This window comes from Mustela nigripes, chromosome 8, assembly GCF_022355385.1.
Source record: "Mustela nigripes isolate SB6536 chromosome 8, MUSNIG.SB6536, whole genome shotgun sequence".
Taxonomy (NCBI): domain Eukaryota; kingdom Metazoa; phylum Chordata; class Mammalia; order Carnivora; family Mustelidae; genus Mustela; species Mustela nigripes.
Window position 1 is genome coordinate 33,912,006 of NC_081564.1, and position 25,416 is coordinate 33,937,421.

Here is a 25,416-nt window from a genome sequence, read left to right on the forward strand (position 1 = left end):
AACTTTTCCTTCTCAATGTTAAAGCCAGTTTACCATTAAACTTACTGTAGATAAACTATGAAAATTTGGAATCAGGCAAGATAATACGTGGGAAAATAATGTTCCTTAAATGAAATCATGGAGATGCAATGAACAAAATTCAGACTTTGAGAAAATTTACTCACAAGTGATCAGGGTATTTCAACACAAAATTGCAAGAATGTAAGAATGCAAGGAAGCTATCTACAGATTAGAAGATACTTGAGATATATAACCCAATTTTCAATACATGGACTTTATTTGGGTTCTGACTTTAAAAAAATCAAAGAAAAAAACCTTTTGATTTTATGAGGCAATCAGAACTGGATACTTAATATTAAAATTTAATAATACCTGAATATTTAATAGTAGTAACATTTAGTTTAGGTATGGTAATGGTATTGTGATTATGTTTAAAGTAAAAGATTCTTTCTTTTACAGATACTTACTGAAACATTTTCTAGTGAAATGACTTCAAAATGACGGGGTATGAAAGAATGGAGAGAGGCAAAACAAGTTGGTCAGAAGGTGGTAATTAGTAAAACTGGGTCATAAATACATATGGGTTCATAATACTGTTCTTTCTACTTCTGCATATATTTGAAAAATTTGATAATAAAGGTAAAACCATTAATTTGTTTACAATTACACTATAATCTATTTAAAAATGTTTTTTAAAAATGAATACATCATACAATATACAGAATAAAATAAAAAGCCCTAAACATATATACTGTAGTTGAATTTTTTTTTAAAGATTTCTATTTATTTATTGGACTGAGAGAGAGAGATCAAAAGTAGGCAGAGGAGTAGGGAGAGAGAGAGAGAGAGTGGGAAGCAGGCTCCCCGCTGAGCAGAGTCTGATGCAGGGCTCAATCCCAGGACCCCGAGATCATGACCTGAGCTGAAAGCAGAGGCTTAACCCACTGAGCCACCCAGGTGCCCCAGGGTTTTTTTTTTTTTTAAGATTTTATTTATTTATTTGAGAGAGAGAGTATGAGCATGAGACAGAGAGAGATCATGAGCAGCAGGGAAGGGTAGAGGGAGAAGCAGACTCCCTGCTGAGCAAAGGGCCTCATGTGGGACTCGATCCCAGGATCCTGTATCATGACTTGAGTCAAAGGCAGATGCTTAACTGACTGAGCCCCCCAGGTGCCCAGGGGGTTTTTTATTTTTATTTTTTTTTAATAAATAATTTTCTTAGTACAAAATCAGGTAAAATGTAAGCACATTTTTAGGAATGTTGTATGTATGAAAATGTAAACTTTCATTAAAGATTTTAAATTAAGGAATGGCAGACTCTACGGCAAAAAACAAAAACACCAGCAATTATATTTTACTTTCAGAACCCTCTTTGTAGCCACATTTGTAGTCACATTCAAGCACAATAAAATGACACTGATCACAGCACACTTTGTAACAGTTATCATTAAGTCAAACATACACTAAACGCATATTTTGGCTTTATGCTGATATCAGGATCATTAGACTCGGAAATTTTCGTACACAGTGACAATCAGCATGGTACAATGGAAAAGTACAAGGGTTCTGTCCTAGGTTCAAATCTTTGCTCTGCCACTTAACAGTCAGTAATCTAATATTAGGGATTAACTCACAGGGCTATTTTGGGTATTAGATGAATTTACATAATATGCCTAGCATATCCTGGTACATACCATGCATGTAATTACATATTAACTCACCGCTTAGTGTAAGAAGAGAAAAATGTATCATTAAGTTAAAAGCACTTAAATAAAACCAAATTCAATAAAGCACATTTTAACGTAAAAAGCCAAAACTGAATCCCGTAACTTTTCGTATTTAATTTAGTATCAGAAAATTTAAGGCAAAAAGATTCAACTTGACGTCAGGAACTTACTTCACTTACTACAGGGCTACAATGGAGGTATGTGGTCCTTCAGAATGAAGGCAACAGAAACCACCAGTATTTCAAGTAAAAAATGGACATATGCAGACCAAGACTTTTCCTGGGGTAAGGAGGAGGCACAGATGGAGGCAGTGAGGGGAAGAAGAAACAGAGTGAACCAAGGAGCAATTTTCTTAGGAACAATTTTCTTATATTAGTGTCTGGTGAAAATTTATATTTTTAAACATAAAAGTACTAGTCATAAAAAGACAACTACTTATGTAAAAGATTTTTTTAGTATTCCTCAAGGAAGGGAAGGGAAATGGGAAAGGGACTAGAGACGGGGAGACACAATTATATAATTGTTTCATTTGTTAATTGCTATTTAATGCCATTATAAGATGATATTCTACAATGGTAAGTCATTATAGAATGATTTAAAGCAAGCGTTTCTTCTACAACTTAATAAGTAGATGAGAATTTTTGTTGAAAATAATCCATGGGTGAAGTTTAAAATACCATATTTATGAAAGTATATAAGTTACCTCATTCACTTTTGTACCCACCCTGTATATCTAGGATACTACTAGTATCTAACTAGTAGATACTACTAGTATCTATCTAGATACTAATAATGTTAAGAATAAATCTGTCCATGACCATATAGTTAGTAAGTGGCAGAGCTAGGTCTTCAAACACATTTCTCTGACTCTAATATTGGTACTCATAATCATCATGCTGTTACTTCTGAGTACATAAAAACTCTAAATACACTCAAGATGAACTATACAACCAGGTGAACACCCAGTAAATCCATGCCATAATTCATAAACATGTGTATGAATACCTTCTACTTTTATATGTTTATTTCATGATGGAGTATATCAAGAAAATAACTATCACAAAAACCTAGGCTCTACAATAAAGCACTATATTAAATGGGATTTACTGTTAATCTAACATGTAAAATATCTGAATTGATAAAGTAACAATTAGTGGTGTTAAACATACCCACCTGAGATTAAAGCTGAATTTCAAATAGGAACTATCTATTTTCTGCGTGATTTTGAGATATTCACATCTTAGATATGCAATATCTTCATTTATATACTCCAAAAATACATGAAATAAGAGATTAAACACACCTCACTCACGACTATTAACACAATTTATAAAGGAAAAGAAGTCAGGGGATGGAGAAGATGGGTGAAGATAGTTGAAGGGTACAAGTTTCCAGTTACGACCAAGTTCTGAGGATATGATGTACAGTATGAGGACTACAGTTAACACTGTATTGTACATTTGAAAGTTGCTAAAAGTAGATTTTAAAAGTTCCCACCACACACGCAAAAAGTTGTAACTGTGTGAGGGACGGATGTGTCCTCTAACCTTACTTTGGTAATTCTTCAGTATACACATACATGTATCAAATCATTACACTGTACACTTACACAATGTTCTATGTCTATTGTATCTCAAAAAGCAAGAAATAAAAAAATACAGGAAATACAGCCATGCTGTGCCTACCTTAAATGACTATGAACCTATGAACTTGATTAGATTTTTCATCTTTATAATGGTAAATACAAATGACATTTTTAAAGATGAGAAAACTACAATATTACATAAGTATGGTTCTCAATATATCATTTTAAGTAACTGGATATGTCTAATGTGGTAACCTTGTTTCAGATTTTCACTTTTTTTTTTTTTAAAGATTTTATTTATTTATTTGAGACAGAGACATAGTGAGAGAGGGAACACAAGTAGGGGGAGTGGGAGAGGGAGAAGCAGGCTTCCTGCCAGGCAGGGAGCCCAATACTGGGCTCGATCCCAGGCCTGGGATCATGACCTGAGCCGAAGGCAGACAGTTAATGACTGAATTACCTAGGCACTCCAGAATTTCACTATTTTTAAAACTAATATTTATCAAGTGTACTCTGTACCGGTTGATACTCTACTTGCATTCATATTTTAATTCATTTAATCTTTGTTTACCACACCTCTATGAGGTCTGTACTGTAATCTCTATTTTACAGATGTGGAACTTAGCACATAAAGGTTAACTAATTTGCCCCAATCAGAGAGATCAAATCTAGGTAGTATGGAATACTAAAATCTGAACTTTATTATTTAAACAGCCATTTCAAAAAGAATAGAAAAAAATGCTTTATGACTTGATTTCCATTACCAAAATATCTACAATGGGGTGTGTGTGTGTGTAATGTACTCAACAAAACTCAAACAGAACTAAGTATTCTTTTAACACAAGGAATATTACTTAAAAAAATAACAACCAAACTTTATATTTGGAATGGTGTTTGCTTGCATGTCATTTTTATTCAGTGATGCGCTAGTGCATAAAAATTTCTAAGCTATACTTCTTTGGTAATCTTATTTATTATAAAGTTTGTTTTCATTTCAATTATTTTCAAGTGGCATTTACCGTTCTTTTATTATAAAGGTGAAAACAGTTCATGATAGAAAACTGAGATGGGTAAAGAAAAAAAAAATCCATAAAAAATCCTACCACCCAAGAAAATTATTCTTCATAACCTATTTAAAGTACTACATTTGATTTTAACTTAGAAATAATAAAGGGAACATAATTTCTGAACTTCAGATCTGATCCCTTGATTCTTCTAAATTACCTGACCAACAGACTCTTCTAAATTACCTGAAATGGCTCTTACTGCCATTTCAGAAATCATGCTCATGTTCCATGAGCACCCCAAAATCATGTCACATTTTAGCCCGCTTTATAATTAGGCCTTGAATTGTTCATGTTTTATTTTCCCTGAAGTTTTCATCTTTTCTCTTGTTCATCAGCTCAAGACAATATGCCTTCATATCAATAATACCAGACACAGTGAACTCTCAGAATCTAATTCACACAATATGTGTATTGTTATCTACTATTTTCTTGATAACATTCCTCATAAAGCTGACCTTTTGTTTAGAAATATACCAATTGCTCATTGCTGTCACTCTGGAATTTTTCACCAAAATCCCGAGTTAGCCTTTGTATCCTCCTTTTAGACTTGTATTTTGTATTTGTGAAGAGTAAAAATGAAAGTAGTTTTTTTCAGAAAAAGAAAAGAAAGCATATCCAAGGTTTTTCTTTACACTTGAATGATAATTGGGTGGGAATGGAATTCAAAGTTCAAAACAGTATTTCACAGAATGCTGTAACTATAGCTACACCTGTCTTTTTTTTCTTTAAGATTTCACCTATTTATTTGTCAGAGAACAAGAGAGAGAGCGCAAGCAGGGACAGCAGCAGGCAGAGGGAGAAGTAGTCTCCCTGCTGAGTTAGGAGTCCGATTCGGGGATTGATCTGAGGACCCTGAGATCATGACCCGAGTTGAAGGCACATGCCTAACTGACTGAGCCACCCAGGTGCCCCTCCACCTGTCTTCTAAAACATTTAAGAATGAGAAACCAGATGACACTCTCTTTCCTTTGTACGTAACATGTTTCCCTGTGATTCCGGGAGCCTATAGGATTTAAAAAAAATCTTTATCCTTGAAGTTGTGATGTATCTGGATGTGGGCTTTTGGTTTTGTTTTTCCCCTTCTTTCTATTCTTTAAATTTTCCCTTTGATCCACAAATATAAATCTTTCTTTAAAGGACATTTTCTTCAACTAAAAAATTTATTTTCTTCTTAGCATTTGCTCTTTTTAAAGATGAACACTATATTATCCTGGGCATGTGTTTTGTTTGTTTGTCTTTATCTTTTTCCTTGTATTTTCAGTGTCTTTTTAAAAATGTTTTATATACTGTTCTCTTTGATCTCAAGATCTTCGGCAATACCCAGTCTGTTTTTCAGTCTTGTATAGAATATTTATTTTGAGTAATGATAAGTATTTTGAATTCCAAGGACTTTCCAGGTCTACTTTTTCACCACAGCCTTTTGTTGTTATGGTTAGCAGATTGATTGCCCTCCAAGGATCGCCAAGAATACCAAGAAGAATTTATCCTCCTGCTTTCTATATTATTTATATTTTCGAAGACCAATTGTTCTGTTTGTGCATCTTGGTCCTTCTTGTCTTTCATTCACCTGACTTTCTTTAAATCCGTTTTTCTTTTTGTACTGATAATGGGGAAAACATTTCTTCAGCAGTTTTCAGGTGGATCTCTACAACAGGCCTCTCCTCCTCTGAGAGGACTTTGCAACAATCTGTGCTCTCTCTATAATCTCAGTCTTTTGCTGAGACTGTTTCCTGAAAATCTGATTCTAAGTTTCAGAGATTCTCTGGGACTTCAATAAAGGAGTACTTCACAACTGCTGCATGCCTCTCATACATATTTTGGGTTGCTCCTTTGCTCTATAATAGTTCACTAACCACATCTAATATATTTAAGGACTAATTATATAAGTTATTTATATTATATAGTTTAAGAAGTAACACTAAAAAAAAATACAGCTGCATTTTAGTAAACAAATCATTACAGTTTTCATATCCCTAAACTAATTGAGAACTGTAACTCAGAGACTGGGAAATAAAACATTAGGTAATTTTACATAGTCTCTTGTAAATCTCAACTTCTAAGCCACAATATTCCTAAGTAAAGTTTAGGTATTTTAAAGATTTTATTTTTAAGTCATCTCTACACCCAACGGTGGGGGCTTGAACTTACAACCCCGAGATCAAGAGTTGCATGCTTTGGGCCAGCTGGGCACCCCAAAGTTTGGGTATTTTAATTCTGCTTTATAGATGAGCAGTCATACATCTATCTAGAAATAAGTATGCCATATGAGGACATATTTTCACTGTATTTCTATAGTAATAGATATAGGTAAGAGAATTATAGTCAAGAGTTTAGGGGCGAGCTGGGGAAGGAAGAGAATATAATCAACAGTTGAAAATACTAAGTCTAAAAGCAAAATCTACATAGGAAATAAAATCAAGTACCACAACACTCTGTATACTCCCTCACTTAATTAAAATTATACACATTGCCTTCCTACTAAAATGTCAGTAACATAGAAACTACTTCTATAAAGTATAAATTGATCAAGATTTATCTCCTAAAAATAAGACTAGTATCACTACAAAAATTTTGATGTCACTAAAGGAAACTGACAAAATCACCCAGTCTCAGCTAATTCCATAACGAATATATATATATATATATATATATATAATATACAATTACACTATATGTGTGTGTATGTCTGTGTGTATACATATATATATATATATATATATATACAGATAGATAGATAGATGTATGTTTATTACATGGAGGTCCTTTTAACCATGACTAGATAAAACATTTTTCTGCAGACAGGATGATATAGCTAACGCTGAACTTTATTCAAATGTAAGCATTTTTTTTTTTAAGTCAAAGTTCTTTAAGGGTTCTGCCCAAATGTATCTTTTACAGAGTTTGTCTTAAATATTCAGTAATATCTCAACTACCATAATTATGTGACAGACTCACTTTAAGTTGCTAGACACTGGTAGAAATCCAGTTTGTAATAAAAACCATCAAGTTAACATATTAACAAAAAACCTATTCGTTTCACATTTATGATAAATAATTTTACATATTTTGGGCAAATACTCTTGAAATATCTTTACTATTATATGCACATGAACTTCAAAGAAGGATATTTAGCAGACTATTATTTTATGTAACATACAATTTAAAGGCTTGTAAAGTATTCATTTGCAGACATCCAAAAAAATCTCAGCTGCAACAATTCTCCACTTATTTTTCCTAATACAGGAGTAAGTAAAAATGTAGAGCTGTGTAATTTTTATAGACATTGCTAAAAAAGTGAGTATCTATAGTAAACGGTAATTTAGTTCATTTTGTTTCCTTTTTCTCCACTTAACAAACTTTGACATATATATTTTTCTTTAAAAAACACTCCGTGTAGAATTAAAAATTCTTAAGCTCTGGAACTAGGTTGCTATAATTAAAATTAAGACATGGTAAAATCTGTATTGATTTGAAAGTACTGAGTTTCAAATAAGAGAAGTGTAGAGGCTTTTTGTTTGTTTAGGATTCAGGAAGAAGCAGCTGGTGATATTCAGAAGAAAGTTTGAAAAATTAAAATTCAGAACTCTGTGTGTAAAGTGTACCATATATGTCACAAAGCAGAGGAGAAAAAGCAAAGCATGCAAAAAACTATGCAAATCACTAGGGAATTTCTTCTGGTCATTAAATCAAAGAATATTTCATTGCCTATCATGCTGTATGCTCAGCCCTCCATACATAATGGTTACCTAAGTGTCTTTCACTTCCTCTGAACACTGGTACTATAGGGATATGTGAAAAATAAAGGGTGCTCAACACCCACACTGTGCTTGCTACCACTCAACAATGTCAGAAAAAGATTTAACCAAAGGTAGCTAACAGTCCTAATTAAAATAACATTCTTGGGTTATAAATGGATTAAAATTTTCCAAACTTGACCTAACCCACTTCCTAACATTTATATTGGAAGTGACTTAAAAATGCCATTCAGAAAGCAAGAAGATAAAATCTTCTTTACATCTTAAACAGAAGAATCCTAATTTTAAGTAGACTAACATGCAAACTCCTTTACCCTATAAAATGCTCTATCAATTCTAAATTCCTAATGATCAAGTATATTGGTAAATATTTTTAACACTCTAAAATCATCTTGGGTAATTTCTTCCTGTAGATATCTTCATACTTCTAAGATTAAAAGACTTGCTTTAAAACTTCCTAAGGTGATGCTTCTTCCTATGTTAAACAATTAACATCACATAATCCACTAAAAAAAATTCTGGTATATTTTGACTTAAATAATTAGGTTTTTTGATCTCTTGATTTATTAACTGTTATAATTCCATATATGCATCTATCAACCAGTCATATTTTCATGGCTCCTGAAATATAAAACTGAGGAAATGAATTTCACAAATTATGACAATATATTAGAATAGTTAACAATTTATTATTTTAATATTAAGAAAATAAGGCTTCAAAATACTGGTCATTTTGTGTATTTTATGACACAGAAATGTACTCAGTAAACACCAGCGGGTAACAATATACCACTTTTTAGAAGTTTCTTAATCTGTTTTACAGCAGATGCTAAAATGTACCTCATCTATTTATTATGATGGAGCATCTCCTGCTTAAGTTGAAGTATGCAAGTGAGTAAAGTTTGCAGCAGCTGCTTAATAAACAAGGTCAGATTTCTGGTGGTCAAAGTACAAGAAAAAGATGCATGACTTTTCTGACAATGATTGGTATTTTCAACTTTGTTCACTGGCCACTTTAAGTAATAAAATCAATGTCTGCATATTTGCAACAGAATCTCCACTTTGGCAATTAATGAAAGTCAGAAAGTACTGGGTGGGCGCGCTGTGTGACACAGTTACCCACTTCTCTATGACCATAATTATGTCTCATGAGCATGATACAACTCTCTGAATACGACTGAGTCCTCAGCAGGGTAGCAAGAAGCAAATATTTGTAGCAAACACCATTATTAGAAAGAATTTCTATGCAGGAAGATAATGTGGAATAAGACTGGGAAAAGGGCAGAAGGTGGCAGGGAGGGAGGGGGGAAAGACTAAAGAATTATGCAAATTTAAAAGTGCCGCACATTTGTATACAAATAAGCTGTACTAACCAGGACATGTATTCCTGCAACAATATCGTAAATGTTTGATATGTATGACAAGCTATTCAGTGTAGTCCTTCAACTGAGGCCAGTCTGTAAATTGTTTACTATTTATCTGTGAAGAAATAAGGAGCCTGCACCAAAAATGGAAAGCAATTATGTCAACTAGCACACTGCTTAGTTCAGCTGATGTTTACTCACAGCCTTTTTCCCTTTTTGAGAGAGGAGGGAATGCATTGATTTACATTCTGGCACAAGCTCCTTATCTCGAGGACCAGTAATAGTTTGTGGAACAGCTACCCTGACCTGAGTAGCACTGTCATAAAGCACAACGCCTAATGGAATAAACCATATTTAAAATGTTACATATTTAACACCCTTTATTTCCTCCAAATTCATTAATTTCTAAAATTCAATGCCTTGGTTACATTCCCTAACTTTGCAATACTTAAAGTGTATCTGTCACATGGATCATGAGCTATACCAGATGGATAATGATGCTATCAGGCCTTACACATACAAACAGCTATGGGCAGTTACATTAACTCTCGATTACATAGTAATACATTCTAAATTTAGATCGGATGAAGTTTGATAAAGTTAAGTCTAACAAGGACCTCATGTAAATTAAGCAATAAATTGGGTATTTTCATCAGTCTTTTTCAGCAACTCCAAAATCTTTGTATGATACTTACTGACAGTTTTTGCATCATTCCTTGAGGGACTTTGATCAAGCAATAATTCAGGCACATTCATCATGTGGAAAAGAAATATTCTGAAAAATCAATACATAGTTGATGAACACATGAAATAGTCAAAATCAGTGAAAAATCAAAAAGGTTCTAGATGATGTGTTTCACTCTAGTTCAACATTTAAGTTCAAATAAGACACCTTCCCTCTTCCATGGGAAAAATTTGCTGTAATACCTCTTTCTAATGGAAAATTTTATAATATGCTTTCACAGCTACTGTTTTCTGAAGAGACCAGAATTATAGAGTTGGTAGCCATAATAAATGGGAAAATTAACATATCATATAAAAAAATCTTCTGATTTTCAAATCTTATTTTCTTACTTTCTTATGAAAGCCAATGTAAATTCAACTATTATGGAAATACGAAATTTTTAAATTATGAAATCAAGACAATTTCATATAGCACAAAGATGTTCAAATAACTTAGAGCTTGTAACTGGTAGATGGATATACTGTATTTTAAAAGTAGAAACTGACAGGGGTAGGTAGATGATTATGTGAGTATCTTCATTTTCTTAATGAGCTGTATCCCTAGTACTTAAACAATGTCTAACACATAATGAATGCTTCAAAATAGTTGTTGGATAACTGAACTGAAGGAAAAAGAGCTTAGGACATCTAACAAGTGACATATGTATAGCTGAATGATGCTATCACCAATTCAGACAGGAAAAGCACGAAAAAAGTGTAAATGGAAGAAAAAGAAGTTCTAGTCAGGGCTACTGACTTCTGTGTAATTCTAAGTGGTAATATCCAAAGGGCAGCTAAATATACAAGTTGAGGCTTAAGAGAAAGATAGAGTGATATTTGAAGGCCTCGCTACATTGATGGTAATTAAAACTGTGAGTGAGGATGAAATTTACCTGTGAGAATATGTGTCATGAAGGGTCCAGAGTAAAATCTTTAGAAAAACTAACACAGGAGTATATGGAAATGAGGAAGAAATGAAGATGAGATTCTAGAAGGAAATTAAGAAGAAACTTTCCAGGAAGCTAGATCAAAGCCTGGAGAGAATTACATCCCAAAAAACAACATAGGAGAATTTTAGAAAGAACATGGTTCAACACTGTCAAAATCTAGAGAAAGACTGAAAAGGCAGCTAAGGAATCTGGCCGTTAGAAGAATATGTGTGATGTTAGTAAACAGACTCAACAGAACACTTTTAGCTAGGTCTATATCCTTTCAGATTCTGCTCCATGCTTGTAAGATTTTACACAAATATATGTACATATACAAACATACATAGAAATTTTATTTTATCTTATTTTATTAAAGATTTTATTTATTTATTTGACAGAGAGATCACAAGCAGGTAGAGAGGCAGGCAGAGAGAGAGGAGGAAGCAGGCTCCCTGCTGAGCAGAGAGCCCAATGTGGGACTCCCAGGACCCTGAGATCATGACCTGAGCTGAAGGCAGCGGTTTAACCCACTGAGCCACCCAGGCGCCCAATACATAGAGATTTTAAAAAACATTATTCATTTTTACAAAAAAAGAGATAGTAAGAGGATTTATCTTGATTTTTCTAACTCAAAGTATCTTATGAAAATTTCTCCAACTAAGAGCAGTAAGACATGCTATTTCACATGGTTGTACAATAAATAGTCCCCTGTGTGGCCATCTACCTCAGTTTATGCAATCAATCCTTTATATCACTATTTATTTTTTCTTTTGCCACTAAAAACAGGGCTGTAATAAACATGAGATATTCCCAGAAGTGTGTCTGCTAGATCAAGGAGCATACTTATTTAAAGAAAACATTTTTATCAAGGCCAACTTTGAACTTACAAAAAAGTAGACAATATTATACTGAACCACCATGTCAGGTACCCATCACTCAGCTCCAATAGCCTTCAATGTGGCCAATCCATACCTCTATTAATCCAATCCCTGTGTCATTTTGAAGCATATCCTATTCAACCTATCATTTCATCTACAAATATTTCAGGACATATCTCTAAAAGATGAAGGCTGTTGTATTTTGTTAGCTATTGTCAGACTGTTTTTCAAAAAAAACTGACCATTCATATACCTCTCTTTTTATCCTTTCTCCTATTAGGCAACCAGTTTTTTAAGTTGTTAGTTTATTTTTCCAGTATTTCTTTTTTTTAAATGTAAGAAAATTTACACATTGATGCATTTTCTAAATGCTTACATGTCTGCTAATATCTTTCTTTTACCCTGTCAGGGGAATAATACCTTGATCAGGTATACAATTTTTATGGTACAGTTCTTTTCTCTTAAGGTTCTATCTTCCACAGTTACCAGTTAGAAGTCCAATGCCAATGTGACAGTATTTCCTTGCAGATTAACTTGTTACATTCAGAATGAAGGAAATTGATCAATATATGTCTAGGGTGTGTGTGTGTGTGTGTGCATTTTCATTAAACTATCCGGAACTCACTGACCTTTATTATTGATGAATTCAGGCTATCTATAGCTCAGGAAAATTTTCTTCTATTTGTTTAACTGAGGACTATTCTTCACCTGTTTCCTTTTTCCCTATTAAATCCCCATACATATGTTACTCACATGTTAGATCTGTTAGGTCTCCTAGATCTATTCCCAAAGTCTATTATCTTTTCTTTTTTTTTCTATTATCTTTTCTTTCAGGATTCTTCCCCTTTGTCTTTTTGCTGTGTTGTGAGGATTTATTTTATTTGATTTTCTAGTCTAGTAAGTCCCAACAATGATCACTTCTCACTGGAGTTCTGCTTGCGTAGTCGTGATTTTTATTAGCTATACCTGTATTTCCTTCAGTGTTCATTTTTATTGTTCAAGTCATCTGTTTCCTCTAGTAGTTTTATTTAGTTCTATTTATTCTTTCGGTTCAGAACAATCCTTCTCTTGAATTTGCAGGCAACTCTGAAGGGCTGCTTTCCTTTGTTAGCAAAGTACAACCCAAAGTTAGAGTGGTCAAAGCAGCAGCTTTCCTCTGAGTAGTGGAAGGTAAAGGAACTATCACTATTGCTGGTCTCTCTCAAAACTACTGAAAACTTACCAGGCTTTTCCTAACGTATCATCTTAAGAATTTCTTATTATTAAAAAAACCCTAATATACTGGATCTTCTATGTGACATCTATTGTGACTAGTTTTGCACACCCTCCCCCGAAAAGTATAAATCACCTATTAAATACATGTTTAATTTTTTAGTCTTAACTCCTTTTAAACATATCCTGGATCTTCTATGTGACATCTATTGTGACTAGTTTTGCACACCCTCCCCCGAAAAGTATAAATCACCTATTAAATACATGTTTAATTTTTTAGTCTTAACTCCTTTTAAACATTTTAATTTTTTCCGATGAGTTATCCTTTATCATTTTTATGCAATCTAGATAGATTGCAGTTGAAGAACTGGAGCTGTTTGGGGTTCCCACAGTCTAGATTTTGCTGGATGCAGGTCAGCATATCCCTCTTACCCTGGTATTTCCTACATGTTGCAGTTGAATCCTGAGCACTGAGAATTGGTATTCCTTCATCAGGGGGCATGCAATATTTTCTTTTTTAAAAAATTTAATGTTAACAATTACTGATCAATCCTCAATGCTTAGATATATTAACTAATTGGGGATTGCAAACAGTTAATCTTTTTTCCTCATTCTTTTGGCTGGATTAATCTTAAACGAAAATACTTCTCACCTATAATGAGGTTACCCAATGACAAAGTTCATATAGGAAAGGCAAAATAAATAATTTTTTCCCAGTTCTGCCTAATTTTTAAGATAACAAATTAGTCCTCTGATGATGCTGAATTAAAAAATTTATCTCTATAGATTCATAGATTTAAACATAAATGATGGGTTTACATTATCTATAATACCCTTTTGAAACTCAAACTATCCCATCTATGGCCAGTGTGAACTGCTCTCCAAGTTGTCTCCTAAGGTTCTTTGACAAGGTTTTGACTGTTTCCTTGGAATCTGTAATGACAAGATGTTTCAAGCTTATATTATTTCCTGTCCCAGACATAGCATCATCCATTTTTTTTCAAGAATCCCTAGTTTTCTTTTAGTAGAAAATATTTCAAGATCAAAGTCTGGACATCAGGAATGATTATTGCTTACTGTCTTAATGTCATCACTTTTATATCCTTTCAATGGACAAAGCAAGGAAACTTGAATTTTCCTCCTTTGAACTATATGAAGGCAAACTATATATATGATGGCTCTTGACCCCTATATACTCCAGTGAATATTTCCTAAGAAATAAGTATTTCCTAAGACATAAACATATTCTTTGTCACCACAATATAGTTGTCTACTTCATAAATTTACATGGATACAACACTAATCTACCATCCATTTCCCTTGTTAAATGATCTAATAATGTCCTCAATAGTCACTTCCCCTCTCCAGTAGAGGATACAGCCAAGGAACAGGTATTGCCTTTAATTATTATCTCTTTACATAGTCTGCAACATTTTAATCATTTTATGACATTGACATTTCTTAATCTTCTATGGCACTGGCTTTTGAAAAGAAAAAAACCAGAACATTCTTCATGGTTATGCATCACAGCCAGAATGTTACAAAAGTAATGTTATAGCCTTCTCACACCATCACATCTGAAGGCACATAATGTGCATCTGTCCCTCCTTTGATGACATTAATTTTAATCACACAGTTCAGATGATGCTAAATTTCTCTTCCCTATCATCACTGTTTTCCTCTCTTATAAATGTGAAAAGGCCATGTAAAGATTCTGCTCTTCATCAAAAAAATCCCCTCTAGAGTATCAGCCATTAATGATTCCTGCCCAATAATTTTTACCATAAAGGGTGTAAATGATCAGGTAGATATGAGAATGGACTAGGAAAGGGCTTTAGAACTTTCTGAAGTGATGGAGACAGTATATATCTTGGTAAGATTGGATTACACAGGTCTACACATTTCTCAAAACTCAGTATATTTCATTAAAGAAAGAATTATTAATTTCACAAGCATAAATAATAAATACTTTGTAAGTTTAATAATATGCAAAAATTGAACGCTAGTTAATGAAATGCATCAAAAAAATAAGATGGACTGTATGTACATGGATAGTATGTGATACTGTAATAAAGGAAATATAGTAAAAAGTTAATAACTATAAAATGTAGTTGGTGGGTAAAGGGTATTCAGTGTGTATTTCTGAGTTTTGCTGTATATTTGAACATTTTCATAATAAAATACTGGGATTCTAACTTTTGCACACAAAGGAAATCATCAACAAAATGAAAAGGTAACCTAGTGAATGGTAGAAAATATTCAGAAATTATAACACATAAAAATATCTAAAACATATAGAGAACTCATACAACACAAAAGCTAACAATCCAATTAAAAAATGGGCAGAGGATATGAACAGGCATTTTTTTAAAGATGACATACCTGGGCACACAGTATACAAAAAGATGCTCAACATCACTAATTATCAGGGAAATGGAAACCACAAGGAGCTATCCCCTCATACCTGTGAGAATGGCTATTATCAAAAAGAAATAAAAACTTTTAGCAAAGATGTAAAAGAGATGTAGAGAAAACAGAACCCTCGTGTACTGTTGGTGGGAATGTAACTTAGTGTGACCACTATGGAAAACAGTATGAAAGCTCCTCAATAAATAAACAAACAAACAAATAAATAAATAAATAAATAAAATAAAAGGAAATACCACAAGATCCAGCAATTCCATTTCTGGGTATTTATCTGAAGAACAAAATTACTAACTCAAAAAGATATATGCATCCTTATATTCACTACAGCATTATTTACAGTAGCCAAGATATGGAAGCAACCTAAGTGTCCATCTATGGATGAATGGCTATAAATGTGGTATATGTATGTAACAAAATATTACTCAGCCATAAAAAAGAATGAAATCTTGTCATCTGAGATAACATGGATGGACCATGAGGTCATTATGCTAAGTGAAATTAAGTCAGAAAGAGAAAGACAAATACCATTATGATCTCACTTACATGTGGAATCTAAAAACAATACAAAACAAAACAAAAAGCCAAGTTCATTGATAACAGAGAAACACTGGGCAGAATGGGTCAAAGGAATGAACTTTCAGTAATAAAATAAATTAAGTCATGGGGATGTAATATACAGCATGATATCTATAGTTAATAATACTGTACTGCATACTTGAAAGTTGTTAATTCAGTAGATCTTAAAACTCCTTATCACAAGGAAAAGAAAAGAAAAAATATTAACTACGTAGGATGATGGATGTTAACTAGCCTCATTGTAGTAATCATTTTGCAATGGATACAAATATCAAATCAAGTGCTAAAACTTGAAACTAATATGTTATATGTGTTATATATATAAAATATACATATATTTATATATGTATATTAGTTTATATATATATAAACTAATATGTTATATGACATTATACCTCAAAAAAAAAAAGTAAAGGGTAGACCTTTCTGCCTCAAAACTATTATAGGTGTCATTTTACTGCCTTCTGGCGATGGCTGAGATTAAATGAGTATAGTTTGATTTTTATTCCCTTGTATTTAAGAAGTAGTATTACCTAATTTCTCAGAAATTCTTTAAAATTTTGTGAGAATATGGCCAGTTATGATTCTTTTTATTTTTATTTTTTTAAGTGGGATCCACACCCAGCGTGGAACCCAATGTGGAGCTTGAACTCACAACCCTGAGATCAAGACCTGAGCTGAGATCAAGAATCAAATCCATCCAGGCACCTGGTCAGTTGTGTTTCTGAATCAATTCTTGTTCATTCATTTTTGCCTGAAAGCATGAACCCTTTAAACCCGTATGCAAAAGACTTTCCTCAATGCAGGAAACTTTGTTACATTTTTAACTATTTATGTTTACAAGAAAATGGAGTATGCCAAAAGTTTTCTGAACTATTCTTTTAGATCTTTCCTTTTTAAAACTGTTTTTGAAAAACTGTGCCCCTATGTTGCAACAATGACCAGAGTTCAACCACCTAAATCAAAGAAATAAAAATGCAAAGATGACTCATTAATGCTGGGAAAAACAGGAAGGGTTTGGTTAGTACCTAATTTATAAAAGAATGAAAGAAGTTAGAATAGCAGTTCTGATAGCTATTAATGGGAAAAGGTCCTGCAGGAGACTTGAATATGATAGCAGTTTGTCGGGTGGGGGAGGCGTGGGGTGGTCACAAAAACAGGGCAATGACATTATGTTTTCACTTACACAGGGGACATGCAGCAAATACCTAAGTTACTAAATTCATCATTCTTAATAGCTGACTAGTTTTACCCTAAGAACACAAACATTTTATATATTGCACAGCAGAATCAGAATGTTCTACTAAATACCATGTCAAACAGTCGAATAAAGATTATTTGAAACGAACCTGTGTAACTTTCATCATCATCAGATAAAGGCACCTCTCTTTTTAGCAGCAATTCCAACTCCTCTGTCTCTGCTACATCCACTGGACGCTCCCCGTGCTTATTAGCTTGAAATGGATTTCCACCATGACGAAGTAACAGTTTCACTATCTGCAATGTTAAACAGTAGGAAGATTTAGTCTCTTTGGAGATTGTATCATTTCAACCATTCTCTTGATTACACAATATCCTTCTGCCTCCTTTCCTCAGTGTCTCTTCTAAATCATGACTGCTTTCTTCAAGTTCCATTTTCATTGCCATCCACCCTTCATTTGACAATCTTATCTACTACAAAAACATTTCCTCCTTAAAATTTAAGATGGCATTAAATCTCATCCTTTTTCTTCTTGTTCCAACATATGTTCAACAAATATTTACTAAGGACCTAATTAATAAGCACTGTTCCAAGTTTTGCATATAAATCAACAGACAAGATAACAAGATAAGAGGCCAAGAAGCTTGGCCTCTTATGTGTATTCCAGAGGGAGTCTCAAAAGAAGTATGCTTCTCTGCAAGGCTAGTATCACTACCAGCGCTTTTTTTTTTTTTTTTTTTTAAACTACCAGTGCTCTTATTTGTATTTCCTATCTTCTGGAAATTTAAACTATCAGGAACTGACATGGACTTACTCAGAACTAATGAATCTTAAACTTTAAGGCTGTAACTTTCATGGTCCCCCTTTCCGCTTAACCAACTGGATCTAATTTTGTACTCATTACTTTGACATTTTCCTTAAGCCCTCACCTCCCCTACCACATCAAGTAAACTCTGGGCTCCACAAAACAGGCGTGTGCCTGGTTAGTCATCATTTCATTTCTTTCATTTGTTGTTTTTATCCTCTTTCTTCTATGTTTTTAAACGTTTTTCTGACTGGCTCCTTTCTAGAAACCAGTCTTTCCAGCTCATGTCTCTTCCATCTTAAAAAAAAAAATGGCAATAAAAAAATGAAACAGATAAAACAAGAAACCTATATTCCCCTCCTCTAGCTAAGTCTGTTTTCTTTCCTTTATAGTCAAGTTTATGAAAAGATATTCACCCTTGCAGCCCTGACTTTATTGGCTCTTCACTCTTCTATACCTACAATTACGCCCAAACGGGTATCCTAAGATCTGTAAACATCTAAGACAATGACTGTTTTCCCTAGGGTTCTGCCTTTGATTCACTTCTCATGCTCTAGTCTACATCATCTATTTGGAGCTCTCACCCACTCTGTTTTAATGTAATTGACAATTATGCAATCCATTCATTTATTTTCATTCTTCTGTTTGCTCTTTCTCAGCCCTCTTGAGCTCCAAACACAACATCCTGGATAAATCTAGATGAGTATATTTGCATTTTAATGCAACAGCTGAAACCAATAGGTTCCAAACACAGTTCATTAAACTTGCACCTTACCTTTTATCTATTTCCATTCTCAGTCACTGGCACCAAATATAGTTATGTATTTCTTGTACATTATCAGGAATAATAAAAATGTTGAGACAAGTAGTATACCATGACTAAACCTCCATTGTTACACAACTCTATTTTTCCCCATGGAGTTAAATGCCTTGATTTTTCACTTGTTCAGTTTTCTACATAATCATTTTTTATTCATCCCCCACTCTACTTTAAGTACAGATCTCTTTGATTCAACACTCTATCACTTTTTGTTGTTGTTTTTGTTAGAGACTCCTTTCTCCAAACCTTCTAATGGGCTCTAAAGTAGACTGGATGCCCTCTAGATTTGCTTCCCAGCTATTACCGCCCTTCAATCCTATCATCCCACAAATAACCTTTCCTCATTTTTAAAAAGAATTTATTTATTTGACAGAAAGAGAAAGAAAGAGAGACAGTGAGAGAGGGACTACAAGCAGGGCGAGTGGGAGAGAGAGAAGTAGGCTTCCTGCTGAGCAGGGAGCCCCATGAGGGGCTTGATCCCAGGACGCTGGGATCATGACCTGAACCAAAGGCAGATGCTTAACCGACTGAGATATCTGGGCACCCATCCTTCCCTCAATTTTGTGTTAGATATTTTAAAGCTTCTCTTCTTTTCTGATTTACTCCCTCATTTTGATGAATCACCAATTTCAGAAAATTCCTAAGATTTTTTACATGTCTGGTAATACCTTTATTCTATCTTCACTTGATTAACACTTAGTCTAGATAAAGAACAATTTCCCCTCCAATTTTGAAGGCATCATTACATTATCTTCTAGCTTCTAGTGCTGTTAATGCAAAGTCTGATGCCATTCTGATTTTTTTCCTAATATAATTGATTTGCCTTTTCTCTCTGTAAACGTGACATTCTTTGCCCCTATGGTTTTGAAATTCCAGGATAATGTATCTGTTTTTTCAAGATTTATTTATTTATTTGAGAGAAAGTGTGTGTGTGTGTGTGTGTGTGAGAGAGAGAGAGAGAGAGAGAAGAAGAGAGAGGGAGAGAGGGAGAGAGAGAGAGAGAGAACGCGCGTAGGAAAAGGACAGAGGGATAGAGGAAGCAGGCTTCCTGCTGAGTGGGGAGCCTGACACAGGGCTCAATCCCAGGACCCTGAAAGGAAACCAAGAGTAGGACCCTCAACCAACTGAGCCCCCAAGGTGCCCCCCATCCCAGATAAATGCATCTTGATCTTGGATGAAGAAGTTACTGAGCATTGTGTGCTGAGCATTCAAGTGCCTTTTCAATCTTTCAGTCTGAAGAGCTATGTTCCTTCAGTTCTAGGAAAGTTTCTAGTTTTACTTGATAATCTAAGTTTTCACTGTTCTGTCTTCAAAGAACTCTTACTAAGATACTAGATCTCCTAAAGTAATCATCTTTTTTCTCATTTCTGTTCCTTCACCTTTATCTCTTTGCTTCCTGGTTTCTGGGAGACCTCCTCAACTTTATCTTTACTCCTCAACACAAATCACCCTTAACAATATGGGCATTAGGAACACTACACCTGTGTAGTTGAAAAATCCATGTATAACGACTCCCCAAGAGCTTAATTACTTATTAGTACTACTATTACTAACTGGACGTCTTAGCAATTACATCAATAGTTAACACATATTTTACATGTTATTATGTATCATATGCTATATGCTTACAATAAAGTAAGCTAGAGGAAAGAAAATGTTAAGAAAATGACAAGAAAGGGGTGCCTGCGTGGCTCAGCGGGTGAAGCCCTGCCTTCGACTCAGGTCATGATCTCAGGGTTCTGGGATTGAGCCCCGCGTCGGGCTCTCTCCTCAGCAGGAAGCCTGCTCCCCACTCCCCCCACTCCCTACCTGCTTCTCTGCCTACTTGTGGTCTGTCAAATAAATAAATAAAATTTAAAAAAAAAAGACAAGAAAGAGAAAATACATATACAGTACTGTACTGCATTTATTTAAAAAAAAAAAAAAAAGTCCGCATGTAAGTGGCCCCATGCAGTTGAAATCTGTATCGTTCAAGGGTCAACTGTAATCCATCTTTCATTTTACAACCATATTATTAATTTCCAAGAAGTTTTTTCCTTCATTGATTGTTCCTTGTTTAATGCATTCAGGTCTTATTTCAGAGCTACAACAGCTTCTTATCTCTTTGGGGAAATTGATGATTTTTTTTTTTTGAAATTGATGAATTTTGAGGAAGTTCCTCATGGCATTTTCCTGTCCTCCAATCAGGACATCTATGTTAGAGAATTTTTTTCAAATGCAGGAGGATCACTGGCTGTCCACATGTAAGAGCAAGGTACTAAAAGACTTACTCAAAGTTTTGTTGGCATGGCCAGGACTTGCTGACAGACGAACTTCATGCCAGTGTGATATGACAGGACCATTTCATCAGACTCCTCTCTTGCCTAGTTTAATTTCCTACGCAGAAACCTTCCAACTCATGCCTCAAACTCTAAGCCTTACTGTCAGCATTCTGGTTGCTAAAAGGAGCCTGGGGTCTTAACATTCAGTATGTCTCACTTAATTAACTTACGCTTAATCCTTACTCTCATCTATGCTTGTGGTAGGTCAGTTCAGAATATGTGGTTCATACTTGCCAGGAAATCAACCTCCATTCACCTGCCAGGGTCAGAGAGGTGCAGTCATCTGGCTATGTAAGGTTAGGAAGGGGATTTAAGGGTCAAAAAGACATATTCATTTCTCTTGTTTTCAGTTCTATCTTAACAGGCATTTCTGGAAATATCAATAGAAAGTGGTACACTTCCAGGTACCACCAATTCCTGAGTCTTTCTAGGATTCTGTGCTGGAATGGCTTTGGTTTCAATTTTCTCTGATTTTCTAAACCAGGAGTTGGCAAAATTTGGTCCATAGACCAAGTCTGGCCTGCCAATGAAGAACAGTTTTTTACATTCTTTTAAAATACTTTAGGGGTTGCTTATTTAAAAAATATTAAAAAAAAATAAAATAAAATACCTTAGGGGCACCTGGTGGCTCAGTCAGTTAAGCTTCCGACTCTTGTTTCTGGCTCAGGTCATGATCTCAGGTTGTGAGATCAAGTCCCGAGTTGGGATCCACACAGAGCTTGGAGCTTGCTAGATTCTCTTTCTCTCCCTCTCTCTCTACTACTTTAAAAGGATTCAAAAAGAAGAATTAGTTCAGAGGAAGAGAAGGGAAGAAAAGAGGAAGGAGAAAGGAAGGAATGCTGGAGGCTACAGGTGGCCAGCAAAATCCAAAATATTTACTACCTGGCCCTTTACAGAAAAATTTTGCCAAACCCTGTTCTAGATCAGTAACCACTCATTCGTCTAGTTTCCATCACCCAAAATACTGGTTTTCTTGTTTCTTCTGTTTTGTCCTTTGCATCTGTCACTTAGCATCTCCTCTTACTGTCATTTTAGGAGTCTGAGAAGGTAACTGAAATAAAAACTTTTTAAAGATTTTATTTATTTATTTGAGAGAGAAGAAGAGAAAATAGGAGAGAGAGAGAGCATGAGAGGAGAGAGGTCAGTGGGAGAAAAAGACTCCCTGCTGAGAGGGAGCCAATGTGGGACTCGATCCCGGGACTCCAGGATCATGACCTGAGCTGAAAGCAGTTGCTTAACCAACTGAGCTACCCAAGGTGCCCCAACTTTTCATTATTATAAATAAGGCTGTAGCATACATCTTTATAAGTAGAAAATATTACATTTTTAGGCTTATTTCCTTAGGTTAAAGCCCTAGGATATGAAAATAGAATGCAGGATTTCATATTACTGAAAACTTTCAATACCCGTGAGGAAATAATCAGCAAATATTTATTACATGTCTGTGATGAGTCAGGGAGAGCTGGTTATTTCAAACATGTTACAAAAACTCCAACCTAGACAATCCTTTACAGATTATCCCTATATGCAACTAATTATTTTTCTAAAAATGATTCATAAAGTAACTCAAAGTTGCTTAACACACAAGAGACAACAAATTTGAAATAGGTAAAAACGATGAACTTAGAGACACGTATCTAAAACAGAACTAGGAAGAAAGGATTACGAAAATATATATCATTAAGTACTATATACACTTGTGAATGGTACACTAAAGATTAGTAAGCTATGTTAGTCCTCTTACTCTAAATAATTTAGAAAAGGACACAAAACAGCTATCTTTCTGCCTTAGAAATGTTTTATGGATGGATGAAGCTGTCAAAAGTATTACTGAGTGAAAGAAATCCAATTATTAGAAATTCATAATGGTACAGATACATATACATTACAGTTTGTTGGCTCTCATTTCCCTCCTCCTCCTCAGGCATAACTAAAAGAACAAGGAGAAAACAGCTCTCAATAGCTCTGAATTGTGACTCCTACTATCCTAGGCATGTTGGTAGGAGGAAAAGCAAAGGTCTCTTGAAAATAGTATGCCAGTCTCCCTCTGAAAAAAGACTGGAAATAGTGTTTGAGTTTCTGTAAGTATAGGAGCTCAAAGGTCAGCCTCTGAAAATATTTGCAGTTCTGTGCACATTTAGAAACTTGTATTCATAGGAACATGTCCAACAAGGCATAACTCTTTAACATTATATTTAGAAATTAGGAAATGCTGATTAAAGAGAAAAAATTCATCTTTGATAAAACTATCAATATCAATAATTGAGCTCTTTTTGCTCAATAAAAAGAGCAAAAAGTACAATATTTAAAATATCACAGCTGGCGTGCCTGGGTGGCTCTGATGATTTTAAATGTCCTACTCTTGGTTTTGGCTCAGGTCATAACCGCAGGGTCTTGAGATCAAGCCCTGCATCAGGCTCCATGCTCAGGATGGAGTCGGCCTGAGATCCTCTCCCTCTTTGCCCCTCCCCCTGCTCACACACGAGTGTTCTTGCTCTCTCTTAAAAAACAAAAAACAAACAAAAAAAACCACATAGAAAATAAGTCATTTTCTAATAAATGCAGTGAGAAAGGAAATGTACCCTATATATTGTCAGGCCTTAAAAATTAAGTCCTTGGTATCCTGTTTATCTTTGATCCTTAGGTATTCATCCATCTACCTACACGTGCACCCAAAGAGACTTATTATTATGTGTTTATTAAGTCTTAAGTGATAAAAAGTTCCAGAGGTCACTAACACAAATCAATACAAAAAGCCTGTATGCATGGTACTTACAGTGCAGTGCAGAACACATACAAGTCTATCAGTTAAAAAAAAAAAAAAAAAGTTGTAGTAAGTGCTATCATGTAGGCATATACAAATTGCCAAGGGAGAAGAGACTCGTCCAACGGTTAAGCAAAAACCAGTTTAGGAAAAATAACATTTATAGGCTGCATTTTTCTTCAAAATTAGAACTTTGAGAATCATGAAAAGTATCTTAGAGAAAAAAGTAAAAAAGAAAAACAGCATTTTCTGTTTCCAAATTTTAGTATCTAAAATATTTGGGTATATTTGAAAAACAGTAGTATAATACAACAATCTTTTACCTCTGATGTTTCTATACCATTTTAGATTTCAAGGAGTTGTTTACAAGCACAGTGTCTTTTTTCCTTCAAAATACCCACTTTAGATAGTTATTATTTATTACATAATTTTAAAACGAGGAAATGGAGATTCAGAGGAGGAAAGTAACTTGTTCAAAATCACATAGCTGGTAAACTGGCCAGGCCACAAATGAATTCATTTCTACTTTCACTTCAAAGAATTCCATTTTTTTCTCAACCAGAGTAAAATTTCAGACAGGCCGCTTGACACTGAAATTTTTACTGCCTGTTAAAAAAGAAAGTAAGACAGGGATGTTTGCTGCTAAAGAGAGAGGAAAAAAATGATTTTCCAGCAGAAAGTATGAGATGATATCAAAATCCAAACTAGGACATTACAAAGCAGCATGTTCTATCTTTCTCACTAGAAAGTGGAGACTGTATTAAATAATAACTCTCCCAGATTACTGAATCATCATCTCATTCTTAGTCTTAAAAAGACACTGAGATTAAGGGGCACATGAGTGGCACCGTTGGTTAAGCTTCTGACTCTTGCTTTTGGCTCAGGTAGTGATCCCATTATCCTGAGATCCAGCCCCGCACCAGACTATGCACTCAGTGCCGAGTCTTCCTGAGATTCTCTCTTCCTTCCAACTCGTGCTTTCTCTCACACATAAATAAATAATCTTTAAAAAAAAAAAAAAGACACTGAGATTTGTCCTTTTGTTCCCTTAATTTGGAGTCATATTAATTTGATAAACCTGGAAATGTCTTGGAAGAGAGGGACTTATGTCAATGCTCCTCCACGCTCACAGAGAGGCTGAGGGTATTGAAATGTAATAGGCCACACAGTCTTTTTTTTTTTTTTTTTTAAAGATTTTATTTATTTATTTGACAGAGTGAGATCACAAGTAGATGGAGAGGCAGGGAGAGGGAGAGAGAGAG

The 25,416-nt window shown here is 34.4% G+C and overlaps 1 protein-coding gene across 8 annotated transcripts in view; it reads right to left on the reverse strand.

Annotated features, from left to right (window-relative positions):
- ANKRD12 (ankyrin repeat domain 12) overlaps positions 1-25,416 on the reverse strand; it is a 128,998-nt gene that overhangs the window by 35,888 nt on the left and 67,694 nt on the right. For 7 of the 8 annotated variants that reach the window (XM_059409194.1, XM_059409193.1, XM_059409195.1 and 4 more), the window contains one exon: positions 17,593-17,740. In XM_059409194.1, the coding sequence (XP_059265177.1) occupies positions 17,593-17,740 (148 nt within the window). Of the gene's footprint in view, positions 1-10,193; positions 10,274-17,592; positions 17,741-25,416 lie in introns of those variants that run through there. The other variant, XM_059409200.1, reaches the window with a different exon arrangement.